At 36.9% G+C, this 15,083-nt stretch overlaps 2 protein-coding genes across 2 annotated transcripts; both read left to right on the top strand.

Moving 5' to 3' along the window:
• Positions 1 to 1,687: 1,687 nt before the first annotated feature.
• Positions 1,688 to 2,931, top strand: LOC144639105 (adenosine receptor A3-like). Its single transcript, XM_078498356.1, has one exon. The coding sequence runs from the start codon at positions 1,688 to 1,690 to the stop codon at positions 2,717 to 2,719; it is 1,032 nt and encodes a 343-aa protein (XP_078354482.1). The 3' UTR covers positions 2,720 to 2,931.
• Positions 2,932 to 9,884: 6,953 nt separating this feature from the next.
• Positions 9,885 to 11,068, top strand: LOC144639104 (adenosine receptor A3-like). The gene has a single exon (XM_078498355.1). The coding sequence runs from the start codon at positions 9,885 to 9,887 to the stop codon at positions 10,926 to 10,928; it is 1,044 nt and encodes a 347-aa protein (XP_078354481.1). The 3' UTR covers positions 10,929 to 11,068.
• Positions 11,069 to 15,083: the final 4,015 nt, after the last annotated feature.

Raw genomic sequence — 15,083 nt, 5'->3', positions numbered from 1 at the left:
TTTTAAGCCGCTATTGTGATATGTCAGTTAATTCTATGAACAGTTGGTCAGCCCCTTTAAGCTATTATTAGTTGTACAATAGCACGTTTCACGGAAAATACTGGTTTTCCAATGGTCTGAATGACTCCCTTGGCAGAGTTTTGTTTGAGCACGATTAGTTTGGCTGATTCTAGACCACTGGTAGTCTGTCTTTTCTCTTAAGGTCCGAGGAGCGCGCGGTTATATTAGGAACGCGAGCAAACTGGTCGAACTGGCGGATGGATGAGAAGGGGCTTGGGGCGAGACGATTCAGATTCGTGATTCATCAGCTTTTATTTCATGTTCCAAAGTAACGGGATATAGAAAGTGGTTATAACTGGAGTTGAAGGGTTCTCTACAAGGAATCTGGAAACGAGATTAATTTAATAGTTACCCAAGGTTACAAAAAGTCATAGAAAGTTGTTTCTTTGTTTTTAAGTTATGGGACTCGTTATCTGCGTGGCCATGAAATTATCATCTCAGATCGGACAAGCGCGAGCGAGTAAATCATACCAGATTCATTTTGTTAAAAAAGCATCGTTGCAACGAAAATCAGTTTTCAAGATTCCCTGAATTTTTTCCAGATTTTTCCACGGTTCTCTGCTTGATTTCAGTCCATTGTTGAGAGAAGAGTTCAATTTTTAATCTTTAATTGCGATCTGAGTTATACAAAGCTACGTTTTTCAATACCAAAAACACCTTTTCAAACCAATTCAAATTATAAACTAAACTAAAAACAAAACATTGAAAAAATTAATTAATACAGAATAATTAATATTTCGATGAAGATTTCATATTTCATTCACAGCACGGCATGTATCTCGCATGATGAAAAGGCACATCACCACAAAAATATTCATTTGAGAAACAATAACCATCATCAAATCATTTCTTCGTTTTGTGCTTTAATTTGCAAATATTCGAATATAAGCGCAACCGATAAGCGAATTAACAAGTAATAACGTTGCCCATTTATAGCAGATAGGTTTGAAGTGAATCGACAGTGCTAAACGCTGTTATTTTGAGGTAAGCTTAATAGGTGATGTTCAATACTTAACGCAAAGCTCTTTCTCAAAACGGTTCAAAAGGCTAAGATTAGGTTGTTAATACATCTGCAACTGAAAACTAGCTCGGGTATGTATTGAGAGGTTGAATGCTCCCTTAACGTTAAGAAATTCAATCGATCCCTTGGTCGTTAACTAGAATTGGGATGCCTGGGCAGGTTAACACAACTGGAACTGAAAACTGGCTCGCGCACGTTGGTGAAAAATTTGCGGCAGCCTTCTTAAAAGGTTGAATGCGCCCTTAACTTTGATAGATTAAATCGATACGTTTACCTTAATATAATTCAGTCGGGGGAGTAAGTGCCAGTTTTGGCAAATCTTTGTTGAAGCACTCGAAGAGTTTCCGAATTATTTCATCCAATCAAAAACTAGTTCTCTGAAAGCAATCGCGCGAGCAAAAACGTCATGTTGCTTAGCAACTTCTGGGACGAAAACCGCGGGCTCAGTCACTTCTCGGAGAAGTGATGTCGCCATCAACTGGCACCGACTGTAATAATTGGGTGTTTTTTTTATATAAAATTTCGAGTGTACGAAAACACGTTAGAGTAACCGATTATCTATTTTTTTCCCAGCAGTATTTCACTTTAACTTATCACTGAAGAAAAATGTTGAAAAATTCTTTGGGCAACCTTGCAACCCACATCCCTCTCAGTAGCTGTCCTGTCGCAGTTCCTGGATATTTTCCACCCAAAAGTGTTGCACTATTAATCGTTATCTGTGTGGTGAACATTTTGTCAAGCTTTACGGCTACAACAGCCAACTTCCTGGTTATGTGGGCCATTAAAAAGACACCTTCATTGCACACGCCGTCTTCGGTACTACTCTTTAGCCTCGCATTGTCAGATTTTTCTACTGGAGTTTTTGTTCAACCGTTGCTTGTCGTACATCATATTGGCTCGTTGACAACAAATGTCCCCGTGTATTGCATTTCTGGCGCCATAGTGTACCCTTTGGGTGTCTTGCTTGTCCTTGCGTCACTGACAGCCATCACAGCGATAAGTTTTGATCGATACCTCGCACTCGCTTTACATCTGCGATATACCTCCATCGTTACAGTCAGTCGCTTGATCAAGTTGATATTACTGGCATGTTTTCTTTTCTTTCCAGTCTCAATATACTTTTGGTTTTCCCAAGAATACTGGTTCAGGATGACGGCCTTTTGCGTGGCTGTTGTTTTCGCTGTCGTTTGCATCATAACAATCCCGTTCTCCTATTGTAGGATTTTTACAATATTACGACACCAAAAACAGATACGGAACCAGAATGACATAGCGTTAAGAATGAACGGAATTTCTCACATGGATATTTCTAGGTACAGGAAATCTGTCTTGACAATTCTTTTCGTGCTCGGTGCAATTCTTCTAAGTTATGTGCCTTGTGGAATAGGTCATATGATCGTATTGTTCTCAGAGACGGAGGTGAGCGAGTTTGTGCTACATGTTGGAGGAATGATGGTTCTGTTGAATTCTTCAATTAATCCACTTGTTTACTGTTGGAGAATTAAGGAAATTCGACGGTTTGTGACTTCGAAATTGCAGCAAGTGTTCGGAGTCATCGGTCTACGTAATGGAACTATTCGTGTCAGGCAAGTTAGACCGGCTAATGATATCCCAGCCTACCCTGAATCCCCGATGTAACAAACAGGTGCACTAAATAGAAAAGCCGACAAAACTTTTGAGCATCAAATATAGAACTACTTATCAATTGGGGTCGTATAAGAGTTGTTCGTGTCAATCAAGTAAACCAGTTAGTACCATGAAACTCTTATTTAAGAAACAAGCTGCTGGAAGTGATTATTTGTAGCTTGAGACGGTGACTTAATCCTTAGTCACATCAAGAACGAATTCTTTAATACATATTTTGCACAATAACAAGCTTAGGATCTAGTCATCTTGAAAGATAGCACATGAAGTGTTATTTCCTAAAGCAACAATTCAGGAAAGACACTACCTTCAATGGTGCCAAAATTAAAGAATAAATCAATTTTGTTTAGCTATATGGTGATTAGGAGCTGATAAGAGTCACATGTACATTTATTGCTCAATACTTCATTTTCACTCACTTGTTAGCCTTGTGGTGCATGGGTTACTGAAAGAGCTACCACCCAGGTAACTCCAAAAATATATAAGCATTTGCGTTATAGAAATAAAACCTAAAAGTTGTGTCAAGCATCCGCATTGTTTCTTTCTGGCACTCAAGTGTTAGTTATCACTCTTATCAAAATAATATGTAATTTTTAAATTTTTCGATTTTATACTATAACATAATTTTAGCTTATATCTTAGTATCTCTGGTATGTTTTAATCTTTTTAACTTCCATTTTAGGTACACTGTAAGGCTTTTAGCGACGTTTTAATTTTTACTTTTTACTAGGGCCTCTAAGGATAACACTTTTTATTGTAAAAGCTGATGGAGTAACCCTATTTAAATAAAGGCTTCTCTGCATCACTTCAAAGCAAGCCAAGATGACGTCACACATTTCAAAAAGTCCGCCATCTTGGATTTCACAAGTTTTCGAAAAAGAGCTAGAAAATTTTTAAAATTGATTAGAAATCTAGAATCGGGTCGGTAGTAATACCTAGTTTGTATACGATTGTTTTAACCATTTCTGTAACAAATTTAAAATTCGTGTGATAATGTACAACATTGAGCAAACAGATAAATTAGAATTGGTTTCCATTCGTTTTCTTGAATGCCGTTTTCATTTCCCGATGGGCTATGTTTTAGCCTGTACTCTTTACTGTTTAATTTCAACTTTAATTGCGACCTGACTTAAACAAAGCTTCTTTTTATCAATTCAAAGAAAACAAAAATACCTACTCGACGACAATTGAAACAATATAATGAACGAAAAAGAAAACCTTTAAAATAATTAATAAAATTATAACATTTGGAATTGAGGTATAACATTTAATTTATAACACAAAAATATCCATTTGAAGAATAACTACGAACATGTCCTTTACGTCTAAACATGTTATAATTATAACATGTTATAATTATTACGGTGCTCATTTTTAGCTTATACATTTGGAGTGAATCGACAGTCCTATTCGAGAATACTTTGAGGTAAGTTTAACTACGCGATGTTCAGTACCAAACGCAAAGGTTTTTTTGAAAGGGCTAGGAATTAAGACACATTACTAAAGAAATGAATACACCTTTAACGTAATGAAGTGAAATCGATGCGTTGTCCTTAACTTGTTTATTTTAAAATATCGGGTTTACGACGACACTCTACAGTAACCTATCGTTATCTATTTTTTTCCAGCAATCTTTCATTTCACTTCACTGGAGAAATGTTGAAGAATTCTGACAGCTTAATCTCTTTGGGCAACCTCGCAAACCACATTCCCGCTAGTAGCTGTCCGGTTGCAGTTCCTGGGTATTTTCCACCCAGAAGTGCTGCGCTGATAATCGTTATCTGTGTGTTGAACATTTTGTCAAGTTTTACGGCTGCAACAGCCAACTTCCTGGTTATGTGGGCCATTAAAAAGACACCTTCATTGCACACGCCGTCTTCAGTACTGCTCTTTAGCCTCGCATTGTCAGATTTTACTACTGGAGTTTTCGTTCAACCGTTGCTTGTCGTACATCATATTGGCTCGTTGACAACAAATGTCCCCGTGTATTGTATTTCCGGCGCCATAGTGTACCCGTTGGGTGTCTTCCTTGTCCTTGCGTCACTGACAGCCATCACAGCAATAAGTTTTGATCGATACCTCGCACTCGCTTTACATCTGCGATATACTTCAGTTGTTACAGTCAGTCGCTTGATCAAGTTGATATTACTCGCATGCTTTCTTTTCTTTCCACTTTCAATATACTTCTGGTTTTCCCAAGAATACTGGTTCAGGATGACAGCTTTTTGCGTGGCTATTTTTTTCGCTGTCGTTTGCATCATAACAATCCCCTTCTCCTATTGTAGGACTTTTACAATATTGCGACGGCATCAAGAACAGATACGGAATCAGAATAATGTAGCATTGAGAATGCACGGAATTTCACAAATGGATATTACCAAGTACAGGAGATCTGTGTTAACAATTCTTTTCGTACTTGGCGCAATCCTATTAAGTTATTTGCCTTGTGCAATATGTTTTGTGATCACATTGTTATCAAAGACGGAGGAAAGCGATTTTGTGCGACGAATTGGAGTAACGATGGTGCTGTTGAACTCTTCAATTAATCCACTTGTTTACTGTTGGAGAATTAAGGAAATTCGACGGTTCGTGATCTCAAAATTGCGGCAAGTGGTTGGAGTCAGTGTTCTAGCTGATAGAGCTGTTCGTGTCAATCAAGTTAGACCAGTTAGTATCTCATCATACCGTGAAACTCCAATTTAACAAACATGCTACTGGAACAGAGCATTTCTAGCTTGAGACAGTGACTCAACCCTTAGTCGCATGAAGAAGGAATTTCTCCATAGACCCCTCCATATATCTTTTCGCGAAATTATACTTTCAGGTATCAACTTGAAAAGAGCATATGATATATTGTTAAGTTCCCAGAGCAACAATTCAAGAAAGACACTTTACCTTCGACGGTGCCAAAATAAAAGAATAAATCCCTTTTCTTCCTTAAGCTATGGTGACTGAGAGCTGATAAGACTCACGTGTAAATTTATTGCTCAACACTCATGAAATGTGATTTGTACTCGTTCGTTAGCCTGCTAGCGGGCGCAGAAAGTGCCTACACACTGTTAAGTCTAAAAATATATATTAAGTTATTTGCGTTATAGTAATTAAGCCTGAAAGTTGTGTAGAGCCTCTACAGTGTTCTTCGCTAGCAATCAAGTGTCAGTTATCACTTCAAACCTTGCGGTTGACAGTTTAATTGAATTTGCTTTAAATACGATTTTCAAATGCGATTGGTTAGAGTTGGTTTGAATTCGTTTTCTTAAAGGAGAAGTTCACTCCAGAATGGCCATTTATTTTCTTTACGCCATTAAAAAGATTACACAAAGATATGTTATTCACCAAAACTTCAGCCTTCAACGTGCGCTTTAACCCTACGAAATCTTTCCCAAAACTCGACAACTGAACGCCGCCATCTTGGAGCTGGTAATGTATGCGTGACGTCAAAGAGCTCAGCCTCAGTTTCTTCGTAGTGGCTTTTGTTTGTCAAAATGCCTGTTTGTGCAGCTCCATTTTGCTCAAACACAGCTCCAAAAAATTAAAAAAACAAGGAGTTTTGACAATAAAAAATTTCCCTCCAAACTTCAGGCTGAGCTCTTTGACGTCACGCATACATTACCAGCTCCAAGATGGCGGCGTTCAGTTGTCGAGTTTTGGGAAATATTTCGTAAGGTTATAGCGAACGTTGGAGGCTGAAATTTTGGTGAATAACATATCTTTGTGTAAACTTTTTATTGGCGTAAAGGAAATAATTGCCATTCTGGAGTGAAATTCTCCTTTAAATAGCATTTTCATTTCCTAATGGGTTGATTTTTGCCAGTACTCTTAAGTGTTTAATTTTCACAGTTTAATTGGCTTCCTTTTTCAATAGCAAATAAAATAGAAATAAAAGATTCAAAAAATTAAAAGAAAACAACTAACAATACTTTAAATAAAGGTATCTTGTTTCATTTACACCACATCATGCGTCTCGCCTGAAGAAAAAGAAATATCGCCACAAAGACATCCAATTGAAGAAAAACTACATACATTGAAATGGTTTTCTTCGTTCCGTGCGTTTAATTTACAAATGTAAGGATTTAAGCGCAACCGATAAGTCTGAGGTAAGAAGTTGTAACGTTGGTCGTTTAAAGCTGATAGATTTCAAATGAATCGACAGTGCTTAACGCTGTTCTTTTAAGGTAAGTTTAAATATGTGATGTTCAATACCTAACGCAAAGCTCTTTCTCAAAATGCTAGAACTCGGATGGCTGAGCAGGTCAACACATGATCTGTAAGTGGAAACTAGCTCGCGTATGTTTTATTAACATTTTACGTTCTTAAGGGGTTCTTAAGGGGGCAGTGTCACGAGAGGTCTCCCTATCCTTCCTATCCGTCCGTAGTTTCACCACCTTTAACAATATTCACGAGAATTCGTTTTTGACAAGGAATGAGCAAATGTTCCTGGATGTCGAACGCGTGCGCTAACCAAACCTTTACAATATAACATGAGTTCAATCGACTAGTTTTGAGAGCAAAATCGCTTCCCTTAATTCAAAACTTGACAGACGACTGGCCTAGGTATTATTCTTCCAGCTCCAAGAAAACTGTCCGTAAAACGTTAAAGTTTCGCCGGAATCGCACGAAGAAGATGAGACCTTCTTAAAATCGCGCGACAAAAATTGTCTGCCATTGCTTCTACCAAGGTGATATATGATTGGTCGAACAATGTCACGTGAAGCGTGTCCAACACCGCCTGGCTGCGTGCAGTACCAAATTGGTTTTGTGTTGTTCTGGAAATCAAGTGTCAGTATTGACTTCATAGCAAGCCAAAATGACGTCATATATTTCGAAACGTTCGCCATCATGGATTTCGCTATTTTTCGAAAAAAAGCTAAAAAAATCTTCACAATTGGTTGGAAATATAAAGTCGGGTCGCTAAACAAACTTGTTTAATATTGGATTCTTTTTACCAATACTATATGAGGGCAGAGTAAACAATGCAATTAAAATACGTTTTGAATACGTTTTGTTTAATGTCATTTCTCTTTCTTAATGGGTTCTTTTTAAGCCAGTACTCTTTAATTTTCAAAATTTAATTGCGACCTGAGTTATACAAGGTTTCCTTTTTCAAAAGTCAAATCAAACAATTAAAAAAACGAAAACAAAACTTCCAAATAATTAATAAAAAACAAGTTGTAATATTTCGATCAATGTTATTACATTTCATTTACAGCATAGTATGCATCTCACACGAAGAAAAAGGCACATTGCCACCAAAGTATCCATTTGAGGAACAATTTTGAACACAGAATTCGAATCATTTCTTCGCTTCGTTCGTTTAATTTGAAAATGTAAGAATTTTAGAGCAGCCGGTAGGTCTGAGTTAACAATTTGTTGCTCATTTATAACTGATAGATTATTTAATTTGGAGTAAATCGCTATTCCTAAACGCCTTCACTTTGAGGTAAGTTTAATTAAGTGATGTTCAATACCTAACGCAAATCCCTTTATCAATAATATTCAAAAGGCTTTGATTGGGACGGGTAAGCAGCCAACACATCTGCACTTAAAAAATTGGCTCGTGTTTGTTAATAATTTGGAATTTAACATTTGCAAAGGTTGAATACGCCCTTCGCGTTGAGAAATTAAATCGATGTGTTGGTCTTAGTTCCCTTTGTTTTTTTTTTTTGCGAAAGAAAAAGTCACATGACAAGTTAAGTATCTATTTAAGAGACAATTGCAAATATAATCTGCATCTGAAAACTGGCTTACGTTTGTTAATAATTTGGAACTAAACATTTGCAAAGGTTGAATGCACCCTTCACGTGAAGAAATGAAATCCATGCGTTGGTCTTAGATTCCTTTTGTGTCACATGGCCACTAAAGGATCCATTTGAAAAACATTACAAACAGATAATATTTTTTCGTTTTAAGCATTTAATTGCAAATGTTTGCATTTAAAAGCAACCCACAAATCTGAATTGAACAAGTTGTAACAGTGATCATCAACAGCTGATAAATTTAAACTGGATCGACAGTCACAAACGCTATTAATCTGAAGTAAACTTCATAATAATAATTAATTTGAGGTAAGTTTAATTAATGTACCCAATGCAAAGCTCTTTCTCTTATAAAAAGTATAAAAAACTTAAAACTGGCTCGCGTACTATTACAATTTGGCAACAATTTAGGGGTTGAATGCACCCTTCCTCGTTAAGGAATTAAATTGATGCGTTGTCCTTAAATTGCCTTCGTGTTCTTATTTTACGGAAATACACAACACCCCCGATACAAGTAAGGTAACGAGCAAAATTGCCAAAATTATTTTTTCACGTATATATACACTTAACTTTGTCCAGTCGAAATCCGTTGTAGGGTCACAATGATACCTTGAACATAGATCTTTAAACAGTCCAAAGAGAACACTGTACAAACGGCTTAACCTGACTGGAGACAGTGCTCTGATGCTGTCAAAACTTGTATTCAAACACTGGAGGAAATTAAAACGTGTAGCCAGCTTTAGAATAAAGAGTGCGAGTTTCACGTTTACATGTATTACAATTATGGCGGAGTTAGCAAACAATCAATTCGTTATCAGCATGCGTACGTTATCTCGGGTTTAGACCCTGAAACAAATTAAGCAATCTATAATGGATAGGAATTCTGTGCGATATTTTATTTTCGCCCCGTTTAAACCTGTGGTATTTTGTATAACACTCAATAACTACAGGTATCTATCAACGGCCGCTTTCATTAATTTAAGCATTCATTTCGCCCTTATGTTTTATGTCTCATCTATTTTTGGACATTGGTTCTTTTCACATAGAAAATACCGGGTGGCTGCAAATGGTTTAAATATGACGCAAATTCAGTTCTTAATTCATAACTCGATTGCCCACGTAATAAATCCTTTATTGACCAACTTTGTTCGGTGAAGATGGAGGGATGTTGACCTTGTTCCTTTTCTGCGTGTTTATGGACCTCGACTTTGTCTCCGTCCATAAATACGCAAAAAAAAACCTTGGCCAATATCCCGCCATATAGACCACACGCTTGGTCAATAACTCATATCTATTAATTGCTTGTGAACGACGATAGTACGAAGACGTACCAATGAACATTCTCTTATTTATTTCGCCAGCAATGTTTTACTTTTGCTGACTCCTTCGAGGCTTCATGTACGATGAAAACGTCTGACAGACTCATCTCTTTGGGCAATCTTACAACACACGTTTCTGCCAGGAGCTGTTCAGTTGAATTTCCTGGATATTTTCCACCCAAAAGTGTTGCACTTACAATCGTTATCTGTGTGGTGAACATTTTGTCAAGCTTTTCGGCTGCAACAGCCAACTTCCTGGTTATGTGGGCCATTAAAAAGACGCCTTCATTGCACACGCCATCTTCAGTACTGCTCTTTAGCCTAGCATTGTCAGATTTTGCTACTGGTGTTTTCGTTCAACCGTTGTTTGTCGTACATAGTATCAGTTCCTTGACAGCAAATTTCAGTGTGTATTGTATCTCCGGCGCCATAGTGTACCCAGTGGGGGTCTGCCTTGCCTTTGTGTCATTATCGGCCATTACAGCGATAAGTTTTGATCGATACCTCGCACTCGCTTTACATCTGCGGTATGCTGCAATCGTCACAGTCAGTCGTGTAATTAAGTTGGTATTACTAGCAATTATTTTTCTCTCTCCAGTTTCAATATACGCCTGGTTTTCCCAGGAAAACTGGTTTCAGATGGCAGCTCTTTGTTTGTTTGTTATTCTAGGTGCCGTTGCCATTATAACAATCCCATTCTCCTATTATCGGATTTTTAAAATATTACGGCGACACCAAAAACAGATACGGAACCAGAATAGCGTAGCGTCAAGAATGCAGGGAATTTTACAGGTAGATGTTTCCAAGTACAAGAGGTCTGTCTTTACAATTCTTTACGTACTCGGAGCAATCCTACTGAGTTATTTGCCTGGTGGAATAAGTTTTGTGATCAATTTGTTCTTAAAGACGGAGGTGAGCGAGTTTACGTTAAGTGTTGGAGGAATGATGGTAATGTTGAATTCTTCGATTAATCCACTTGTTTACTGTTGGAGAATTAAGGAAATTCGACGGTTTGTGATTTCAAAATTGCGGCAATCGGTTGGAGTCAGCGGTCTGCCAAATAGAGAAGTTCGTGTCAATCAAGTTAGACCAGTCAGAATGCCGTCATACCATGAAACTCCAATATGACGAACATGGCATTGACTGAAACCAGCCATTTCTTGCGACAATAACTGAATCCTTCATCACGGATAGGGCAAATCCTGTTATATCCTTTGTGTTATGATACGGCCAACTACTGAGTCAGCATGAACAAGAAAGCACGTGATATGTTATTGAGTTCATCAAAAAAACAATTCAAGACAGACACTACCTTTAACCGAGCCAAAATTAATGAATATATTGCTTTTCTTTCTTAAAGGGGCAGTGTCATGAGAAGTCCAATAAGTATTTGTGTAAATTATTCTAGAATTATGAGGGTGCACTCACTAACCAACAAAATGACCTCGAAACACAAAGAAAGGAAAAATCATTCTGCAAAGTCTGGTTTTCACTAGCGACGCGGGCGGTATTCTACAAATCCTGCGATCTGATTGGTTCCGGGAGCGGGCGGTATTGTCCAATCCGGCCCGCTCACAGCGGGCGGTATCCGTTTCGAGATGAATCGTCGAAATTTTCCGCGCGAAATTATTTTGCAGTCTTGTACGGACGAACACATGAAAGATTTGCTCTACAAAATCGAAATAGCTGCTCACCGACCGTTGTAAATGTGAAAAGACAAAATAGAAGTGGAATTAAAGGCATCGAAGTTCTTCTAAAGGCGAGTATTCATTTATTTATCGACAAAATCGAGTTCTAGTTTCGTAGTTTGTTGTTGTTTGTTATTTCGCAATCATTTTCACGCCATTACGGTAAGCTGCAACGGTTTTAAACTTCAATTTTGAGTAAAAACGTCCTTTTTATCAGCCACCTTTTGCCAAAACAAAACTTTAGTTGCTATCATTCAAGAAAATGAGATTCTTAATTACAAAACAGTCAAAATAATTCTCGCAATAATGATATTGTGCCGTACGTCCAAACTACGCATTTCATTCAGTTTTACTTTCGCACTGTTTATCACAAAGAAATTCTGCTGGGAATCAACGCAGAGGTTATTAATTCTTTAAAAACAAGTATGTATAGCTGTACCGAAACTGTCTTTAAGTCAGATAATATTTTTAGTCCGAGAATCACTATCCTACGAACACAATTTCCTTCAAAACATTCATCGGGAAGCCGAAATCGATTTAAAAGTGTTCAGTTTTGTCAATGATATAAATGCTTTGGCTCGATTTTACATTTATGCCATATTAACTACTTCAATTTCTTTTATTGAATCTCTTCAGTGTCAATTTAATATGCTAAACCTTTCTGTTAGTTTGGTTCATTTAAGCGAAGCTATTTTATTCGGAATTAACAAGCAGGCAGCATTTTACACTCTTGCTATTAAATCCGTCGATCGACACAACATTGAAATGACGCGCGTATAAAAACAAAGATTTTGTGACACAATCTTCCTAGGTTTCTTTTAAAAACAAATAAAGTAGGAAAAAAATTAAAAACGTTATTCACTAGCCTTGGTCGGTCCGTATTGGGAAAAACTGTGCCCTCGGTCTTGGAACCGCCCTCGGCCTGCGGACTCGGGCGGTATCCAAGACCTCGGGCACAGTTTTTCCCAATACGGACCTCCCGGCTGGTGAATAACCTATATTTATTTTAATAAATACTGTCAAACTTGGCATTACTTAGAATTATGAGGGTGCAATCAATGACCTACAAAATGACTTGTGCGGCAAGCACAAGCACAAGGATCAAAATTTGTCCTTTTTGCGCGATCGCGCTTGTGCTTGCGTCGCTAGTGAAAACCAGGCTTAAGATGTCGAGTGTGATTAGTGGTTTTAAGTGATTTATTTTAATAAATACTGTCAAACTTGGCATTACTTAGAATTATGAGGGTGCACTCACTGACCTACAAAATGACCTTGGAACGACAGAAAGGAATTTTTTTTTCTCCAAGATGTGGAGTGTAATCAGTGGTTTTAAGTGATTTCTTCCAATAAATATTGCCAAACTTGGAAACGTCAGGCTGGCTTTTTCGAGTTTTAGGCCAATTCTTTGCTATGCGCCCGTAGCCACACCACTTTTGAACAATATTCATGATAAGTACAGCAAAGTCAGGCCACTACTAGTGGATGTTCAGTTGATGCTAACACTTTCATTGAATTGTCTATTAGCACTTAAACACTGTCTCTTTAAGCTATATTAAATGAAAACTGACACAATTCACCTGTATTTTTTAATGCTCCTCTTTAAATGGGATTTTTACTCGTTCGTAAGCGGGCGGGAGGAAAAGGACGGAAAGTGTCCCGAGTCTCCACCCTGGTACCCAGATCCGCAGGTGTCAAAGGATTCGCGTTATAAAAATAAAACCTTAAAGGCTGCATAAAGCACCCAAATTGTTTTCGTGTTATTCTGCCAATCTCATCTCTGTCAGTATTAAACGGCTTTAAAGCAAGCCACAATAACGTCATATTTTTCCAAATGTCCGCCATCTTGGATTTCCAATTTTTCTACAACAGCTGGAAAATATCCAAAATTGGTTTGAAATATAGAATCGGGTCGCTAAAAAACTTGCTTGGAAGTAGAATTCTTTTAACCATGACTGTATTAGGACTGAGTTAAAAATTTAATTAAAATTGGTTTGAATACGTTTTGTTAAATGTATTTTTTTCTTTCCGAATGAGTTCTTTTTTAGCCACCTATTATGAATTTTTAAAATTTTATTCTGACCTAGACATACAAAGCTTTCTTTTAAAAAGTCAATTTAGGCGATAAAATAAATGAAAAAAACTTTCAAATAATTAATAAAAACACAATTTATAATACTTTGATCAAGATATTACAGCACAGCATGTTCCCCGCCTGAAGAAAAAGGCGCATTGCCACCAAAATATCCATTTGTGAAACAGTTACGAACATAAAATCATTTCTTCGTTACGTTCGTTTAATTTGAAAATGTAAGAATTAAAACGCAACCGATAAGTCTGAGTCAACAAATTATAGTAACGCTGCCCATTTATGACTGATCGATTTGGAGTAAATCAACAGTCCTAAACGCGCTTACTTTAAGGTAAGATTAATGATGTGATGTTTAATACCCTATGCAAAGGTCTTCCTCAAAAAGTTTCAAAAGGCTGAGATCAGGATGGGTGAGCAGGTCATCTAATTTGCACCTGAAATCAGAGTCGCGTTTGTTAATAATTTGGAACTCAACATTTGCAAAGGTTGAATGCACCCTTCATGTTAAGAAATTAAAACGATGCATTGGTCTTAATTTCCCTTTGTGTTTTTTTGAAAGAAAAAGACACACGGCCACTAAAGTATCCATTCTAGAAACAATTTCATATAAAAATTATTTCTTTGTTCTGAACATTTAACATGCGCTGACATATAAGAGTTTAAACGCAACGGATCTAACGAAAAATCTGAAATAATAATTATAAGTTGTAACGTTGCACAATTATAACTGATAATTTTGAAGTGCATCGGCATTAACTTCGGGTAAGTTAAATCATATTTTAAATAATAAATTTGAAATAAGATTAAGATATAGCTGTTCAATACCCAACGCAAAGCGCTATCTAAAAAAAACAATTAAAAACTAAAAACAGACTCGTGTATTTGTTAAAATTTGGCAACAGTTTAGAGGTTGAATGCACCCTACACCTTAAGCAATTAAATTGATGCGTTGTCCTAAATCCCTTGCGTCTTTTCCTTTTTTCGTAAACACAGGACAACTCCGATACAAATAAGGTAACGAGCTGATTTTATCACGTACATTAAATTTAGTCCAATTTAAATTCGTAGGCTTACAATAGGTAAAATTCGTAGGCCAACTCGATTTCGTGTAATTTTGAAAAACGTCGGCCCGATGTTTTTCAAGATTATCTCAATTTGTATGAAAGTGTCATTTACAATGCTCGAAAATCATCTTTGTTTGTTAAGTGGCCGTGATTTTACAAGTAACTCACTTTTTCTCCGCCAATTTGAAGTTTACAGAAAATAGAAAAAATAATAAAATAAATAGAAAATGCGGAATAAGCGAACAATTTTTTGGTCATCAAGCATGTGTTATCTCGGGTTTTGGCCCTAAAACAAATTGAACGATCTGTGATGAATACCTTATTATAGGAAATTAACGATACATGTTATTAACGCGAATTTCAAAAATTCGCGTTGATTTTATTACGCGTCAATTTTGTTCGCCTTGTTAAAATGCCTCGTTATATTCCTATAACAAGGTAT

Source organism: Oculina patagonica, chromosome 14 (genome assembly GCF_052425735.1).
Source record: "Oculina patagonica isolate OP01 chromosome 14, crgOcupat, whole genome shotgun sequence".
NCBI lineage: Eukaryota > Metazoa > Cnidaria > Anthozoa > Scleractinia > Oculinidae > Oculina > Oculina patagonica.
The sequence above is the reverse complement of the archived record's forward strand: the minus strand, read 5'-3'. Positions and strand labels throughout refer to the sequence as shown.